Source organism: Eimeria acervulina, genomic scaffold (genome assembly GCF_000499425.1).
Source record: "Eimeria acervulina Houghton genomic scaffold, Eah_scaff221, whole genome shotgun sequence".
Classification (NCBI taxonomy): domain Eukaryota; phylum Apicomplexa; class Conoidasida; order Eucoccidiorida; family Eimeriidae; genus Eimeria; species Eimeria acervulina.
In genome coordinates this window covers 29,136-45,883 of record NW_013550016.1, presented here as the reverse complement: position 1 = coordinate 45,883, position 16,748 = coordinate 29,136, and the positions used below count along the sequence as shown (strand labels likewise).

The window sequence follows — 16,748 nt, the reverse complement described above, 5'->3', positions numbered from 1 at the left end:
TCATGCTGCTGTTCCTGCTCATGCTGCTGTTCCTGCTCATGCTGCTGTTCCTGCTCATGCTGCTCATGCTGCTCATGCTGCTGATGCATGCTTTCTTCTTCTTTTCCTTCTTCTATGGTCTCCTCCCTACTCGCGTTTGCCTCTGTATTTGTCTGGCTGCCCAACGAGTGCTCTGGCGTTTTTGTTGGTGTGTCTTCGCGGGCGTTCTCCTCTGCTTCCTCCTCTTCTGCGGTCTTCATTTCGCGGAGCTTCTCTTCTTCATCTTCCCCTTTCTCTTCATCTCCTGGCTGGCCAGAAATATTCTCTGTAGCAGTTTCTCTTGAATTCACCAGCTCCTCCAAAGGAGGAAAAGTCAAAGTAAAGGCCTTTGCGTTAGCCTCAATATACTGTTGGCCGATCTTGTAGAACACCTCAACAGGCACAGGAAGCGGCACGGCGCCGCCTGTTAGGGCAGTCACCAGCTCCTTTAGAGAGGAAATCTCTCGCTGACGAGAACTGAAAAAGAGAGAAGTACAGAGAAAAGATCATCGCAACTGTCATAACCTGTTCTGCTGCAAGTGGCCATAAATTGATTTGCAGCTACATACATAATGTAATGATACAACAACAACGTCCTCTTATTTCGGGTAAAAGTTAGATAGCTTTCTCCCGATATCAAAGAATAAACAGAGGTCTCTAGCTCTAGCACAAAAATAGACGACAGGAGCCCACCTGATTTCTTCTTGAAGGCGTTGCTGTTTATCTGAAGCACCAGAACCACACCGCATGCACTGCTGCAATGCAAAAGACGCCCCAAGGTGCTAGTGGTGAACAAACCCATGAGGTCAAGGAGAAACGCAAAGCGTATATTGCACGAAAAACAGTGCAGAGGTTCTGCCACGCACCGATCAATGCGTCGATACTAAGCTCTTGAGGGGTTTTTTTAGAGTCCGCATGAGGCACCGCATCCTTCGCCAGCTTAACTAATTAGCCGCAGGAGAAGCGAAAGACAACAACAGCAGACAGTTGGCAATAAAACGTCAATCAAAGGGGCAAACAAGCACGAAACGGTGACAACGGAAAAAGCGCAAAAGGAAGAGGCGAGTAAAAGAGATCCACGAAGAAAGGGTCCCCACACTGTACACTCATGCGTCATACTCACCACTCTTTGCTTTCTTTTTGATGCCAGCACGCCTCTCTTGTGCTGGCGCGAGCTTAGAATCCGCCGATTTGCGCTCAGCTTTCACCTTCTTGCCAGGGAGTTTGGCCGCCCCTCCCTGATCGCGCCTGCCTAAAGGATTAAATGCAGAAGCAAGACACATGACACCGCCGAATGAAGGAGCAGTAGCTGATTTGTCAGCGTGTTTTGCTGCACTGTAGCAGCAAACGGTGACGATGGAGGGCTTCTAAACAAGAAATGAGAGCAGGCTGCTTTACTAGGCCTCCTGTCTACTTCTCGTCTGAAAGCTGTATTGCCGTATACACTCCCTGCAGCCCCCAGCTACTGTTCATATCAATGAGTAAAGCAGCTCACGAGGTTTCGCTGGAGTTGCCATTGTTGTCCGTAGTGTGCAGTGGTAGTAGACAGCATACGCTCAGCTGACGCCCAGCCTTAGACCTCAATGTATGGCTCCTCCTCCTTCAGTTGGTGTCTAGGTAGGGATTGTCTGTTGAAGGGAAAAAGCAGCAGTAATGATGAATGGAGTTACGGGGCTTCGATTTCAGCGTCCTGCCTAACGGGCACACTGGCGACCCCAAGTAGACAGTAAAAGAAAAGACGCCTCCAGCTTTTTAAACACCTAGTTAATTATCAACAACAATCACTAGAAAAAAACAGTATAAAGAGGCTTTTATGCAGTAAAGAGACAGTTTAGTTAGTCGGGTGTGGAGGCTCAGCACGCGCCTTCCTTCCTCAGTCTCTTTGCGAGTGAATGGCCCATTGATATATATACAGGGAAGAATATAAACCTTCTTTATGTATTGGCATTAACGTTACTGTGCAAAGATATCCGTGAAGCCACCAAAAGAGGCTGAAGCGCACGCGGGGGCTTGCCAGCTGTCAAAAGCCTGCGTTCACGTTTCGTGACCATTGGATATGGAATTCTCCGCATGAATAGGGAGCAACGCAGACAAGCAACATGCCCTTATACAATTCTTTACTTATCATTTATAACGCTAAATTTGCTTTAAAGTAGGTACCAGCCTAGCGCTTAGGAGGCGTTTCCTCCGTTTTGGGGTTGCGCCCCCTGCCGCTTTCGGCACACGACGACGTTGGTGATGTGGTGAAACCTGCAGAAGGTATTTCACTTCGAAGTTGTAGAATCAAATAGGCGGTTCGACAGCTTCATATATCTACAAAAGCAGAACAGGCCAGCAGGAAGTAGGGCTCCTCGTGGCACTACAACGAGTCTGGTTGCCAGGGAAAGTATGCCGGTTGCATGCAAGGGAAGATTTGCACAGGACATTGATGGTCTAAATCGAGATCCAGCCTGCGCAGTGAGGAATAAAAACACAAGGGTTTCAGTAGTGCAGCTGTACGTTTGTTTGTTTAGCATGTAATCCAGCGGCAACAGTAAGTGATGCCATTTAATGAATAGGAGAATGGCGCAGACAGTAATGGAAATTAATCAGTGGCATAATCAGTAGATGGAGACGTTTTCTTACGTGGGTTGAACTTGAATGGCGTGACGGGGACGAAGTAGTATCGTTCTTCTTGCAAATACTCTACGTTTGCGGTGGCCATTCAAGGGCGTCGAAATTCAATGACAATACTGAAGGGCAAATAACCGATTGATCGGCACCTGCTAGAAGCGCAGTTTGTCCAATTCTTCAGATCGAGTTGAGGCGGTTTACTCTTGAAGCGGTTTCAGCTCTTAGGTAGCACGCTCTTGCATTTAACGCTTCGGGCAGCTGTTCTTATTAAGCTTCCCGAGTTGTTTGATGGACCACTCAGCAGTCTACAGCATTTTCTACTCGCTATTTATTATGGTAACTTCGTTCTGCCCAGAAGCACAGCTCTAAATCCTTTAGGTTTGGCTTTTCTTAATGCCCTTTGTCTGTCCTTCCCATCAGCATCTTGGAGTTTCACGGGCTTACGGGACAAGGAGGGTCGCTGTAAAAATGACAGGAGGCATTAGCTGAGAAGTTCACTGTTGTTACCTGGCCCTTTCCCTCTCCTTTTGGCTGCCTTACTGGCTTTTCTGACTCCTGCAGCACCAGTCCCAGACCTTTGGGCTGCCGTGTAACTGGAAGCCTCGGGATTGGAGAGGAGCTCTGCTGCCTTTGGGGAACAGTTCTTCCATGTATTTTAGCTCGCTTGCACCTCATGAGTGTAACGGGATAAGTTTTCGGACTCTCATTACACTTGGCCGCACTGCATGGCCCATCGGGGATGGTAAGAAAAACAAACCCCACATCAACAGAAGGACGGCCTGGAGCATAGCAGTGTCCAATACGGAAGGTGATTTAAACGCCCCCCAAAATATTTTCCAGAGTGTCGATCAGCCCTCTCCCATTCTTGTATCATGGATATTGATCCGGATCTTCCCTTTGTTGGGGAATCGAAACGGCTAGGAATATCTTTGAAATCGGCACATGCACAGGGCCTCCATCCACTCCAGCTGAGCATGCCTCTACATCAAAAGCAGTCATATAAGAATGCCACCGCCTTTGCCGAGTGTCTAGATATGACCGGCACCACGACGGAGGGAACGTGAAGAAGACACCGCTTCTGTCGAGTTGTACTTTCGTCGTTAAAATGCACCTGACGACCTACAGTTGCTATTCACATTTTCTCTAGAAAAATGGAGACACGTGAATGCTGGTTGCATCTACGCAAATGTATTGCTTTCTCGGAATGCATCCAGACTATGGAAGCCTTTCAACGTGCACTGCGATTGATGCTTATCCCCATTTCAGCAAGGGAACAGGCTATGGCAACAAAAGCCAGCCCCAGCCAGAAAAAAGTAAGAAGCGATAACGGGCGGCACCTGGCGGTATTGGCACTCAGAAAGCAAGGGGGACGTACCAAGGGGAGCACCTGCACCTGCTGCTTTTGCAGTACACAAGGCCACATAATTGGGGGTTGCACAAGCATGAAAAAAGGCGACGGGGGAACGAAGATTCCGGGCAGCACCATCAAGGAACTAAAGCAAAGGTTCAAGGAAACGCCCTATCTTAAACTCGGCGTGTGGCGTAGTGTCGGAGCCAAAGTAAGTGGCAGCCGCGCCTGCACACCTGGAGTCGAGTCTGTGCGTTTCCAACTCCGTATTGATGGTGTGGAGTTGTTTGGCCTACACGACAGACGCGGCGAAGCGGATCTGATATTTGAAGTTTCGATCAGTGTGTGGAACCTATTAGTCTTTAAGTTGTAGCATTTTTGGCGACTACGTTTTTGCAGTCTCAGCTACTACGTTCCCCGGATGAGGACCAGGACACGAGATTTGGTAAAACTATGGGTGTAAAATGCGCGGTCGATAGAGCAAGGGATCATACTGCCATGATACGGGACTTTTTATCTTGGTGGCCTACGGGAGGATGCACACTCGACCCTCCAAACGAGATTGTGGAGGTCCATATTCGGTGAAGCGCTGAGAGAGTGCACCTCCGTACTCACAGTGGCATTTGCATCCACGTTGTCAAAAGGAGTGGAAGTACTGTTCCAAAGAAAAAGGAGAGCGTAGGTTCCAATGCAAGGCAGAGGTCCTGGAGGAGTCGACAGAAAAATGCATGCCCTCCCTCGTGATGATCTTGCGACGACCGCCACTTTGGGGGGATTCGGTCAACAAAGAACCCGACGAAAAGATTAACTGGGCATTAGGTCAGACGCCCTGATATTAAGCATTCTGAATGCATTGCAGCCCATGGCGATTCGTGAATACAGTCGAGGACACGTTACAGTTTCGTTTTCCTCCCGATAGGCAAGTGGAGCTCATTCAGGTAAAAGGGTTCTTTTAAGGAAACGCTTCATTTCCTGCACATCTGGGATCCCGTGGCTAAGGCTAGGGAGTTTCGTCATGCGACGCTTCCTTGTTCCCTTATTTACTGTTTAGTGAGTGCTGTCCCCTGAAGAGACGAGGAAAGCCTCGAGACAGTCACGTAGCAATTTAGCAAATAACCAAGCAAATGAAGGAATCATTTTATTATTATATTTATCTCTATTATTAAAACAAAGAGAGCGATTAAGATTGCTGCAACATCCGTCGCTCTCTCCGTGTCGCTATTTCATTCGCCTGGGTACTCCCAAACTAACAGGCACTAATCAGGTTAGGGAAACACCCCGAGAAATAGATGAATTCGGTCCTTTAAAAGTCCCTCACATCTAAAAGTACCAAACGTTTGAATGGAAAGTCGCAATAATTGGCTTTTTGAGTAAAATGGCATTTAGGGGGACGGCGGGGAGGGGAGGCATCAAACCTCTGCCCAACAGACGGAAGGCGAGACGCCCATTAATTAAAGGGCAATAACTTTCATTTACAAAATGAATTATTTAAGGGTATTATTAATTTATGAAACGGAAAAATACAGCCCGCACCATCTAATACAGCATTCCGAAAACTCGGCTCTTCTTCATGAGGGCGCCTGCAGAGGAGCTGAATGAATGGCGCGTTATGGTGGAAAGGGGCGTTTAATCCACAGATATGCTCCCCGCATTGCAAACATCAAACTTTTTTTTTAACAAATTAAAAACATGTTTCTCCAGTGCTCAAATGATCCTGTAACTATGGGGTTGGCGCTGTGTGGCCGGCTTGTCGTCGCTGTGCAGTTAACGACGAAACAGCTAGATTATTTGTGGTAAGTATAAACGGGGTTAAATAAGTTGAAATGCATTGATTTAATAGAAGGATGCTAGCGGTTTAAGGAGAAGAAGGGGAGCGACGGGTCGATCAACTGTTAGGAGGTACGTTGCTGTTTGTTCCCCACAACATCAGGTGCTGCTGTTCTGCACTCAGGCCAGCGTTTGGTTCGCTGCAGCATTTGATGTATTCGAGGGCATGTTGTTTCTGTACTAGCTGCCGTTTGTTTGGTTTTCCTTTAGTTTTGATTAGTCTGGCGAAGCACTTCTTCGCGTTTTGTTCCTTTTGGCTCTCATTCTTCTCCTCCCCTTGCGGTCGTCGTCGTGAGCAGGATGAGGCTTGCGGTGGGCGTCGTAGCCCTCGTGGCGGCTTTGCAATGCTGCTGTTTGGGCACGTTTGCCGAGCCTGAAAGTCTGCTGGATGTGGCAGCTAAAAAGGCAGTAGAGGAGAGTGTCGGAGTCCCTGTAGGGGAGGCGTGGAAAGACATATATGATGCCCTTGTGCGCAAGCGGGGATCGAAGCTCTTTAAGTATTTGCGCTTCTGGGTAAGTACTTCAGTTGGTAGTTCCCCGCATGTTTTCCCTTTTCACGTATGTTTTTTTGTGGAGTATTTGTCTCTTTGGGTCGATTGAATGCTGTGCGTGCCTCTGAACTTTGCGGTGTGTGCGCAGATCGCAGGCGTGACAGGGCAGAGCGACCCTTGGACCCTGGCAAAGCACATTATGGATAACTTGAAAAGAGACGTTTTCCAAGGCCGTGTGAACAAAGAGACGTGGGAGTGGCTAACGGTTGAGCTTTTCAATATCCTCAGCGAGTGGTGGAAGAATACCCCGGAGAACCCCCGCGACGCAGCAGATGTCGGCACGTGGCAATCCCTGTTGAGACTGCATAAAGACGTTATGGGCCCCTCCCTACGAGGCAGCAACCGTGTCGGTGCCGTCAACGATTTACTGCTGGACCCCGATCTCACGACTCTGCGTCGCTGGGTTAACCAGTGGAAGGGTATGCCGGTTACTCAACCAGAGAAAGCAGCAGAGGGGGGCACTGGAAGCAAGACGGGAGGCGATAGCTGACGTTGAACTTGTTCTTTATCTCGCGATGCGAGAAGCAAGGGGTACTCTTCGTGTTTAAAGGGCAGCAGCAGGTCTTTCGTTTCAAAGCAACGCACGCAGCTCAAGATTGCCTGCTGCCAGCCTGTCTGCATAGCAGCGGCGTCTGGAAGGCACGCGGCTAATAGGAATTAAAGTATTCTCTTTTAATCGGGCGGGCTGTAGGCGTTCGTAATTCATGCGGTGTACTTCACTCCCCCATCAGCGGCTGTGAATTTATCTCGACGTTGGTTTTTAAGCTGAGGGGGTTCAAGGAGGAAGCGCCCCTGTATGCATGCAATAGAATGTTCTTCTAGACAGCCCCCAGGTCCTGCAGGCGCAGCAGATATATGAACGAGATGAAGTGCCTTTGGCCGTCTTGGACTTGGGAGGGGCTTGGGCGTTCTTTGTGTATATTACGCATACACGTTTCCTAGGTATGCTTGTGTATATAAATATGGATATCGTTAGTATTTATTTATATATGCATTGTGTCATATTTAGGCGCAACACCCAACCACCAGCGCGAGCAAAACTAGAAGGGACGGCCACATGGCTGAAACATGCACTGCATAGGGTTTGCATGCAAAGAAACAGCAGCAGTGGGGAGACAGCGCTTTACTGCGCTGTACGACTCAGCGGTTGGAGGGGGCCCACAACGTAACAGGCGGTGCACACACCACGACACAGCGGGCGGTAGTAGCATTAGGCTTAATATGAAGAACGCTGTAAAATGGAGAAGACACTCGCAACAGCTGCACCTCTGCATGCAGAGATGGGTTTAGCTTTGTAAAAGGGGTTTTTTTCCCCCTTTAAGGCGGGGCCGGTAGTGGGGTGGAGCTCCGTTGAGGGGCTTCATCACCTCCTGCCTCTCTCGCTGCTATATGCCCTCAGCTGACAGGTGGATGAGCTTGTTGACTGTCTGTGAACCTCTAGCAACTCTCGCGAGAATATCTAATAGTGATGCTGCATTTTTTGATGTTTCTCTGGGGGGAGCTCACGGTTTAGGAATAAGGGGGTTTGCTGGTAGAGTGCCGTTATACCTCTAGAATTAGTGACGGTAGTGCACCCTTATAACTGCCTGTCTGCGAAGCTGTTTCTCGGCTCATAGGATGCGAAAGAAATGATAGCGTCATTTGCGTTTAACACCTGCAGGGTAGTTAAGGTGGGTGTAGGTTTTCTGTAGGCCTCTACCAACCGTCGATCTGCACCACAGACGTGGTAACGCTGCCTCTCACTGGACTTAAGCATTAAGAACTAACAACGGGAGTTTAAGATGCAATTTTTCTCCTACTTAATGATCGTCGATGCGCCTTAGGAAATAGGGATGCTGTCTGCTGGGAGCCTTCGACAGTTCAGGACTATAAGGAAACAATGTTGAAATAATAATAATGGCTGTTGAGTGCATTGAAGTTGCAGTTTCCTTCATCTAATAGGGGCACGGTCTCCTCTCGTTTGAATTCACTCGACCCTCGGGTGTTCATCGCCTAATTAGCAGAGAAGTTCAGTTCATTCATTCTGAAAATATGCAGTAAGTATATCAGTGTTGAGAGGTAAAAAGACATATAACAACATATTTCGCTTTGCTCTCGATACACCTGGTGGACCACTGCTACAAAGCGCCAGCCCGAGCGGCAGGGGGCCGTTCGTTCAGGAGTTTGCCCCTGATTGCATATTTGCTGTTAATTTATATTTTCCGTCGTTTTGTTCCATTATCTTTCATAATTTGATTGTATATTGCACTAGTTCTCAGTTGCAGCGCTTTGACTGCTGCATGAAACGCGCCCGCCGGTTTCTGCAATCCTGCTCCGGCGGTTTCGCCTTCCTTCGCCAGCTTTTGCCTCAGGAGTGGCAGCAGCAGTTGAAACCTCGGAAGTAAATTAGAAAACAAAATTTAATTCTTTTAATAAGGAATAAATTTCCTTCTTTGAACGCCTGACACGCAACTGCAACAGCACAAAACCCTCAGACAATAATCATGCATCGGCTGCAGGCGATTTCAACTCACGTTTCGCAGGCGTTGACGTGAGTTTTTGAATTTCCAAAATTAAACGCGTAGGATCGAAGTGTGTGTGCACCAGAGTGCAGTGAAGTGTTTAAACTCACAAGAGCGAATGCCTGTCTGTCGTCTCAGTGGACTTCTTTACTTCGTGTACAGAACCACCTGCTGAAATCAATCAGAATTTCCCCCTCTCTGTCACACTGCTGCAGAGGCTCCAACTCGGGAGCACCTGACGACGTCGTAATTTGCTGCGCTATACGGACCCCATTGACGAAGGCAAAGCGGGGAGGTCCGTCCAGTTTTGGTATCTTTTGTACAGATGTTCTGCTCTGCAATGCCGCCTCATCCAGCCTTTTAACCCTGCATCATCCAATTAATAGCAGACATAGACAAAGGGTTTGGTGTTGCCTTAAGACAGAACCAAACTGCAGTGAAACCCAGCGTGTGTTCCAACTGCCATTGTCTTTTGTTATGGTATCTTCTTCTGATTGCCTCTCTGTCTTTGTCTTTGTCTTTGTCTTTGCTTCTCTCTCTCTGTGTGTGTGCGTGTTTTTTTTATTGGTATTTGTTTGTGTTTGTGTTTGTGTTGTAAAGGGCTTAAAGATGAATACCCCGAGACGCTGTTGTGTACTCTGTTTGAGGCCCTTCTCACTCGGACGAAAATAAAACCCAGCCTGATTGAAGATGTCTGCATTGGTGAGGAGCATCGCTTCATGCCTTCTGGTGTCTGTGCATACAGCTGACCGCACACACACGCACATATATATAAATGTGTATATATATATAAACATAAATACAAATGCATGTTCACACATGGATACACAGGCGTAAACAGCCTGAGCTGCTGATTGATATTTGCTGCATTTGTTTGCGTTTATTTTCGCTATTGTTATTTCTAGGCAACGTTCTCCAGCCTGGGGCGGGAGCCCTCGGGGCACGAATTGCGGCTCTATTAGGAGGCCTTCCTCTCAGCACGTCCGTGCACACAGTGAATAGACAATGCAGCAGCGGGCTGCAGGCAGTGGCGGCGATAGCAGGTAAGAACAAGACGCGAGAGAGGGAGGGAGGCTCGTCAGTTGCGTTCCCCTTGTTTATAACAATTAAACAGGATGGACAACGCTTGCATCCTAGTTTCAGTGTTTTGTTGTTGTTTTTGTTTTTATTTTCTGTTGTTTGGTGCTGTTTTTGCTGGCGTAGGGTCTATTGCCGCAGGAAACATCGATATTGGTGTTGCTGGGGGAGTGGAGTCGATGACGCACTTTGAAATGACCTCCGCCTTAAATCCAGAGAAGGTTGCAGATAAAGTATTTGAAGACGAAATTGCTAGAAATTGTCTTCTGCCCATGGGGACAACGTCAGACGTGAGTTGAACACCGCACCCAGATTGCAGCGTCTGTACAGCAGCTGCAGCTGCAGCTGCTTTTCTCAATTGCTGCTTCTTTTTGTGCTTTGCCTGGATACAAGTATATGCGCCTGGCGTTCTGTTTGCAAGCAGATCCTGGCTAGGCGCTTCGGGGTCTCAAGAGAAGAACAAGATGCTTTTGCTGTGGAGTCTCATTCAAAAGCATGGGCAGCGCAGACGGCTGGCCGCTTCAATGAAGAAATTGTGCCCGTCACAGTGAAGGTAAAAATATATGCATATATATATATATATATATATATATATAACGCCTCCTGTCCCCTCCATGCAGGAAGCTATGGCAACAGCTGGACATACACTGCAAATGTCTAAGCCAGGAAGCAAGAAAAGTAACACTTGAAAGAGCCGCCTTGAGAGCAGGCGAGGGCGGAAGAGAAGAAGGTTGGTGAAGTGCAGTTTGCGCATAGGGTTTTGTCTGCTCGTTTGCAGAAAAAAGATGCAAACGGAAACGAAATTACTGTTGCGATCGAGAAGGATGACGGCATAAGAGAGGGGACCACCATGGCAGCGCTGCAGAGACTGAAACCAGCGTTCGACAAGGGGGGAACAACAACAGCAGGCGAGTCTGCCTTTTGCATTCTCTTCTTTTCACTCTTGTGAGCGCTTAAGGAAGCTCTTGCTGCTGTCGTCGTTCTAAAGCTTATACACGTCTCGCTTGGGGTGTACGTACACAGGAAACAGCAGTCAAGTGACAGACGGTGCTGCTCTTGTCTTGCTCGCGAGGAGATCTGCTGCGTTGAAACTTCAACTGCCGATCTTAGCTCGCTTTGTTTCTTTTGCTGTCGCCGGTGTCGACCCAGAGGTGATGGGCGTAGGCCCAGCTGTAGCCATCCCCAAAGCCCTTGGTGAGGGAGAGAGGAAAGGCGGCAGAACAAATAATTTAGTAGACAATAAATTGTCTTGTTCATTGCTTGTATAACTGCATGCGTTCAGATATCTTGTCGCTCGTTCTTTGCTGAGTGCTTGCGCCTAGTATGCCCGCGTTTATGTGTCTTCTATTTGATGATTATTTTATTATTTCTATCGTTTCTTTGTCTCCATTTTAATCTCCTTCTTTCTAACTCGCTGGCTACATATGGCCAACGAAACTGCCTCAGCATGAGTTCAATTTATTACAAAACGCATTATATTCGCTCTATATAATGCATTTCTTTTGATGTATTTTTGTTTGCACATTGCTGCAGAGAAGGCCGGAATCAGCATGGAAGACGTCTCAGTTTTTGAGTTAAACGAAGCCTTTGCTTCTCAGGTCGTCTACTGCGTCAAGACTCTGGGGCTGCCTCGCGATAAACTAAATCCTAATGGTGAGCTGAGAGGCCAATTGGCCTCGGTGTGTTGTCTATACACCTCGCGACCACTTCGCTGCCATCCGTCTTCCCTGGGGCCCCAGCAGTTTATTTATTTACAGCTTCTGCCCATCGATGAACATCGCCGAACTCCTTGCATGCAAACTTTCATTCATTAATTAAAGACAATTATTGTTACCATTTTTACGCATTTATTTATAAAATCTTAATTCAGAAGAATAAGTCATTCGCGGGTGTCAACAAGTATCCGATATATATATATATATATATATATATATATATATAATGCAGATAGACATTTCTGCTACTGCATCTGTTCTTGATATCTTCATGTTTGTTTTGTTCTGCTTCTTTTCAGGGGGTGCCATAGCCTTGGGTCATCCTTTGGGTTGTACGGGGGCTCGCCAAATCGCGACGCTGCTGCCGGAGCTGCGGCGACGGAAGGGCCGCTTTGGGGTCGTTTCGATGTGCATAGGAACGGGGATGGGGGCTGCCGCCGTCATCGAGAACTTGATGCTGTAATCAGCGCAAAGGTTTTACCTTCTCGCTTCTTTTTTCTGTCTTTTAAGGGCAATATGGCTCAGGCCGATGTGTGAACGGACTGCTGCCGGGTTATAGGATGTATTATTTTTGCTACGCCTTGCGTATAAAACAATACTATAAAACTGGTGGCAGCAGCCGTTTCCGAGCTTTAAGTCTTTGTATGGTGTTGCTGCAGTGAATAGACTGCACGGCTGCGCAGATCACCGCACACACCGCATCACCAGATGCAGTTGAAATTCAGATGCTTTAAAAGTAGCAAACTCACAAGCAGAGGTCCCTCCTAGACGTGCATTGCATGAGCGGTGTATGCACACCCTAAGGTTCCTCAGTGCGCTTCTCTTGTCTAGAAAGAGGCAAAAACATCTGAATCCTCTCTTAACTATTAACTATCCTGGTGCTGCGCCTGGTGTTTTTGTTGGCATTTACGTAGTACACCTGAGACTACAAATGTAACAGCCTTCAACTCCATCTGATGTCGCAGTGTTGGCGAGGTAGAGAGGCAGCACGGCCTGTTTAGGCTCACCTTTGTACTCAAGTGCGGTGATATAGCTGGCCGCTGGGCCGTAAAAGCATTGTAGGCAAGAAGACAGCGTTCGATGGGGTGTCTCGACAGCTGCCACGGACTCTAACTCGTGCAGTCAAAGAAAATGGTCTCAACAGTCTAAGAAGCTGCGAACAGAGACTATGGAATGGCGGGAGCTGACAAACAGACAGCTATCAAAGCACTTGTAACTAAACGAACTTATGCCGCCCCTCCCTGCATTCAAACGAAGAAGGAAACCGTGAGACAGAACAAAGGCTCTGTGCTGTGCAGCGAGCAGTAGCTGTAAGCCTATTAGGCTCAGTAATGCATTCAAGTTGTGACTGAAATCGTCTGAGATAAAGTTGGGGTTGCAGTTGCAGAACGTAAGTATATATAGGTGAATATTGTTAGCCGATCTACAACTGCCCCCGCTTACACATAACTCATTATTCTGCACTTAACTCCAACTGAAGCTGCTAGTCAAATGAACTCCCATTCAATATGCCAGCCCACCGCAGAAACGAGGCTCGAAAATTCAACGCCAGAGCCGCAACGCAAGACTACAGATATTACTGCAAGTGAGATACGTGATACACAATAATAATACAGATATAATTAAACATACATATGTTGCCCATAGAGTGCTGATTAGGCAAAATGAAGCCAAACAGCATCATTCACCGCGACCGTCGCAACCGCCGATCAGTTTCAGGAAAGAGCATCTGGTCGTTCCGTTTGTTTCACAGTTTTATTAATCCTCAATCCATCTACTGCGTTTGTCTATGCTTTCATTTGCTAAGTGGTTTTCCTGGAGAATTACGAGCAAACTATTTGGCGCTTCGCCATCGTTAGCTGTGACGCTGTGGAAAAACAAGATAAGTAAATGGGGGAAAGCAGCGTATATTGACTTCTTTGGGCTTCTGGCCTTCTTCGTTTAACTGCAGAGAAACTAAAAACAGATTTGTAAATACTTCAGAGAGAAGAAAACAATACAAACAGGCTGCAGCCGCCGAGCATGCAAATAAGCTGCTGGGGCCCACGGGATTGTCGGTAGCGGCATCCGAGGGTAAAACAAATTATTCAAAAGGCAAATTCTACTTAAGTGTACAGATACTGCTATTTTCACTTGTACGACTACTACAACAGATCTCGTTGGGAAGGTATTTCCTTCTTCGATCTGCTAATCACCACGTTTTCCGTTTTGCAATTTTCTCCAGCCGTGCAGAAGCAGTGGCTGTACACAGCCTCCCCAACACCAAACTGCCCAGCGATTAAACTTTGTTTTTATTGAAGTAATAACTGGATGCCTTCCCTTCTGAGCAGATCTGCTCGTGCCAGAGATTGAGGAGGCTCGTCCGGTAGTGGCTACATCTGTTGCTTTGACTCTGCTGAGAACGACCAATGCAAACCTGGCAAAAGACTACGCGGCCAATGGCCACAACTATGTCTGACTTGAGCTGGGGGCGTCGACAAGCCTGAAGAGGCGGCATACGCGAGAGGAAGCAGGGGAAGTCGTTGTTGGCTTATCTACAGCAGAAAACAACTCCAACAGCTGCCATGGGACCCGCGCAGATACCACGTTCTCTACAGTCTTTCTTTGCGTCGAATCTGCTGCCCAAATACAGCCAACTCAGGCAGAACAGTGCAAGGGCAGTGGTGGCCTGGCGGCCGTCGGGCCCTGAACAAGATGTAAAAGTACCCCGCTTCTCGTTGTTGGTTCGGCTTAAAGAGTCGGGGTTTTCGCCGACACGCTCAAGCGCATTTCTGTGTGCAGATTCAAATGGAGCGACGCAGCCGTCACACCCCTTTGCAGCAGCCGTCCAGACATTTGGAAAGCAGCAGTGGACGGATTACACCAAATCGCGGTGTATTTCTGCGTTTGCGTCGTCTACCTTCTCCGGACTCAGCCGACTACGCAACCCAGAAGTATTCAACAGCAATGCGTTGCACAATACCAGTAAAAGCGGTGCCGGTTTCCCCAGGACGATTGATTCTTTCTTGGCAAGGCGGTGCTTCACGACGTCTTCCTCAGTCCCGGATTACTACGCAATATTGGGGGTCAAAAGAAATGCCACTCAAGATGAAGTGAAAAAGGCGTACAGACAGACGGCGCTCAAGTGGCACCCAGACAGGTAGGTGTTTTCGCGTTTCTGGCACTGGGTTGCTGTTTCATGGCTTTATGTAACTTGCCGCTGGTGGTGAAGTTGACTGCTTTATGCTAGTTTGTGCGCTTCCGCAGGAACCCGAACAACAGAGAAGAAGCGGGTAGGAAGTTTCGTGATGCAAGCGAGGCCTATCAAACATTATCAGATCCCACGAAGCGAGCGCAGTACGATGCCTCTCTTGATGGCGCTTCTTCATCATCACGCCAAGCAGGCGGTTACTCGGCCTACTCCGACCCTTTTGCTTCCAGAGCGCGAGCTGACAGAGGTATGCAGTTGTTAATCTGATGTGTCCATATGTTGGAGTGCGTTAGCTTCATCTGTCCGAGCACAGGCTGCTTTTGCAAAGGAAGCAATTGCTCACGATGCGGATACCACCTATAGGTGGTGCACAGTGCATGCGTATATATTCCAGTTTATATAAGTTAGCAATATATATATATATATATATATATATATATCTGCATTGTGTACCACTTGCAGGCGGTTTCCATTTTGGAAACCTCACACCGGAAGAGGCCGAGCTTTTGTTTCGCCGGGCATTTGGGGGTGTCTCTCTAGAAGAAATTTTGCAACAGGCGCTCAACCAGCAAAGTGCTGCCCGTTGGGCAAGAGGAATGCCGTTCCAGCGGCATGATATGTTTGAACATAGAATGGGATCACGGCCGTCTACGAGCTTTCTGGACGACCATGAGATCTATGAAATTCTAAGAGGCCTGTCGGGTATGCGCAGATATCCCACAATGCAGGCGCTGCACACCGAGCGGAAATGATCCACATCAGACAATTGTTTCGTATTACTTCCCCATGCGGTTTCACTGCGAACAATGCTGCCGTTGCGTCGAAGTGTATTATAATGCGCCTCCGCTGTTCCGTTGTGCTGTCTGGCGAAGGATCAAGGCCGGAACTCGGCACCCAAGTCAGTTACTTCACACGGGGAGGAAGGATAATTGAGAGAAGAACAACAACTCGACGCTTCCCGGGAGGGGGTATTCAAACTGAAACAACAGAACGCGATGTTGGACCAGATACGGGTACGTGCGCCTTTTGCACTTCTGTGTTGTACAAACTGCAACTCATGTGTGCTAGCGTGCCGACCTGTGTGTGTGGCGTGTTTGATATCCTTGATTTGAATACAGCGCTGACCCCACTTTGTCTCCCTGTTTTGCAGCCCAACTCAAGTTGGGCTGGCTGGTAGATGGGAACATTTGCATACGGTTGTGGAACTCTTGCTGTGGGTGATGGGGGTGGCAATATTTCTTTGCGAGTTGCTGATACTGACTGGCAGCAGTATCATTTGTGCCAAATGTGATCCGACATTTCAGGTTCTGGCAACCCCAGGGATACAAGAAGTGGTTCTAGGTCACAGCAAAATTTCGGTTCATCACGTGATTGGATGCGCATGCCTCCGGAAAACAGATCTGCAAACAGACAAGGACTGGAGGTTGCCACCCCGTTGCAGCAATTCGTATTTATAGCGCGTGAATATGCCAAGATGGCCTGGACGCTCATCAAAATCTCTGCTCTACGTGCCTTCGCACGGGCAGTTGTTCGATTCGTGACAAACTTACTGACGCGCCGCCGGTAGTTTATGTTTGCTCCAACAAGCTGTTTTGCAAATGCCATGCAGAGAGGATATGTAGTTTGATATTATATACGGATATAATGCTCTCATTGATGGCCTGTGCGAAGAATGACTACGTGGACTTGTGAATTATGGAATGCAAGCAAAGGCGCAAAGCCAACAGAGCCGGGCCCTGTCGCTTCTTCAGCATCCGCTTCAAGCATGAAACGGCAGATTATTTCAGTCCGGAAGAGAGATAATGAACGTGAGTGTTTACTACGAAGTTGAACTGCGCACTATAGGGTGGCTGGAGCCCATGACGACGCCACAAACACCCAGAGGAATGGTGGTTGCGCGTTGCAGCT

The 16,748-nt window shown here is 48.0% G+C and overlaps 4 protein-coding genes across 4 annotated transcripts; 3 read left to right on the top strand and 1 right to left on the bottom strand.

Moving 5' to 3' along the window:
• EAH_00026480 (hypothetical protein, conserved) lies at positions 1-1,535 on the bottom strand (the record flags this gene model as incomplete). The annotated part of the gene is made up of 5 exons (XM_013396532.1): positions 1-495; positions 712-742; positions 885-962; positions 1,142-1,270; positions 1,514-1,535. Coding segments are annotated over 5 exons (755 nt in total), but the record flags the coding sequence as incomplete, so codon positions are not given.
• A 4,571-nt stretch (positions 1,536-6,106) lies between these two features.
• On the top strand, positions 6,107-6,847 carry EAH_00026470 (dense-granule antigen DG32, putative; the record flags this gene model as incomplete). The annotated part of the gene is made up of 2 exons (XM_013396531.1): positions 6,107-6,319; positions 6,446-6,847. 2 exons carry the CDS (start codon positions 6,107-6,109, stop codon positions 6,845-6,847), a joined length of 615 nt encoding a protein of 204 aa, XP_013251985.1.
• Positions 6,848-8,840: 1,993 nt separating this feature from the next.
• EAH_00026460 (acetyl-CoA acyltransferase B, putative) lies at positions 8,841-12,113 on the top strand (the record flags this gene model as incomplete). The annotated part of the gene is made up of 10 exons (XM_013396530.1): positions 8,841-8,887; positions 9,074-9,168; positions 9,459-9,560; positions 9,764-9,901; positions 10,062-10,225; positions 10,360-10,488; positions 10,714-10,880; positions 11,008-11,129; positions 11,469-11,588; positions 11,950-12,113. 10 exons carry the CDS (start codon positions 8,841-8,843, stop codon positions 12,111-12,113), a joined length of 1,248 nt encoding a protein of 415 aa, XP_013251984.1.
• A 2,101-nt stretch (positions 12,114-14,214) lies between these two features.
• Positions 14,215-16,407, top strand: EAH_00026450 (DnaJ domain-containing protein, putative; the record flags this gene model as incomplete). The annotated part of the gene is made up of 5 exons (XM_013396529.1): positions 14,215-14,789; positions 14,897-15,087; positions 15,303-15,542; positions 15,713-15,853; positions 16,145-16,407. The coding sequence occupies 5 exons, from the start codon at positions 14,215-14,217 to the stop codon at positions 16,405-16,407; spliced, it is 1,410 nt and encodes a 469-aa protein (XP_013251983.1).
• Between the last annotated feature and the right edge of the window lie 341 nt (positions 16,408-16,748).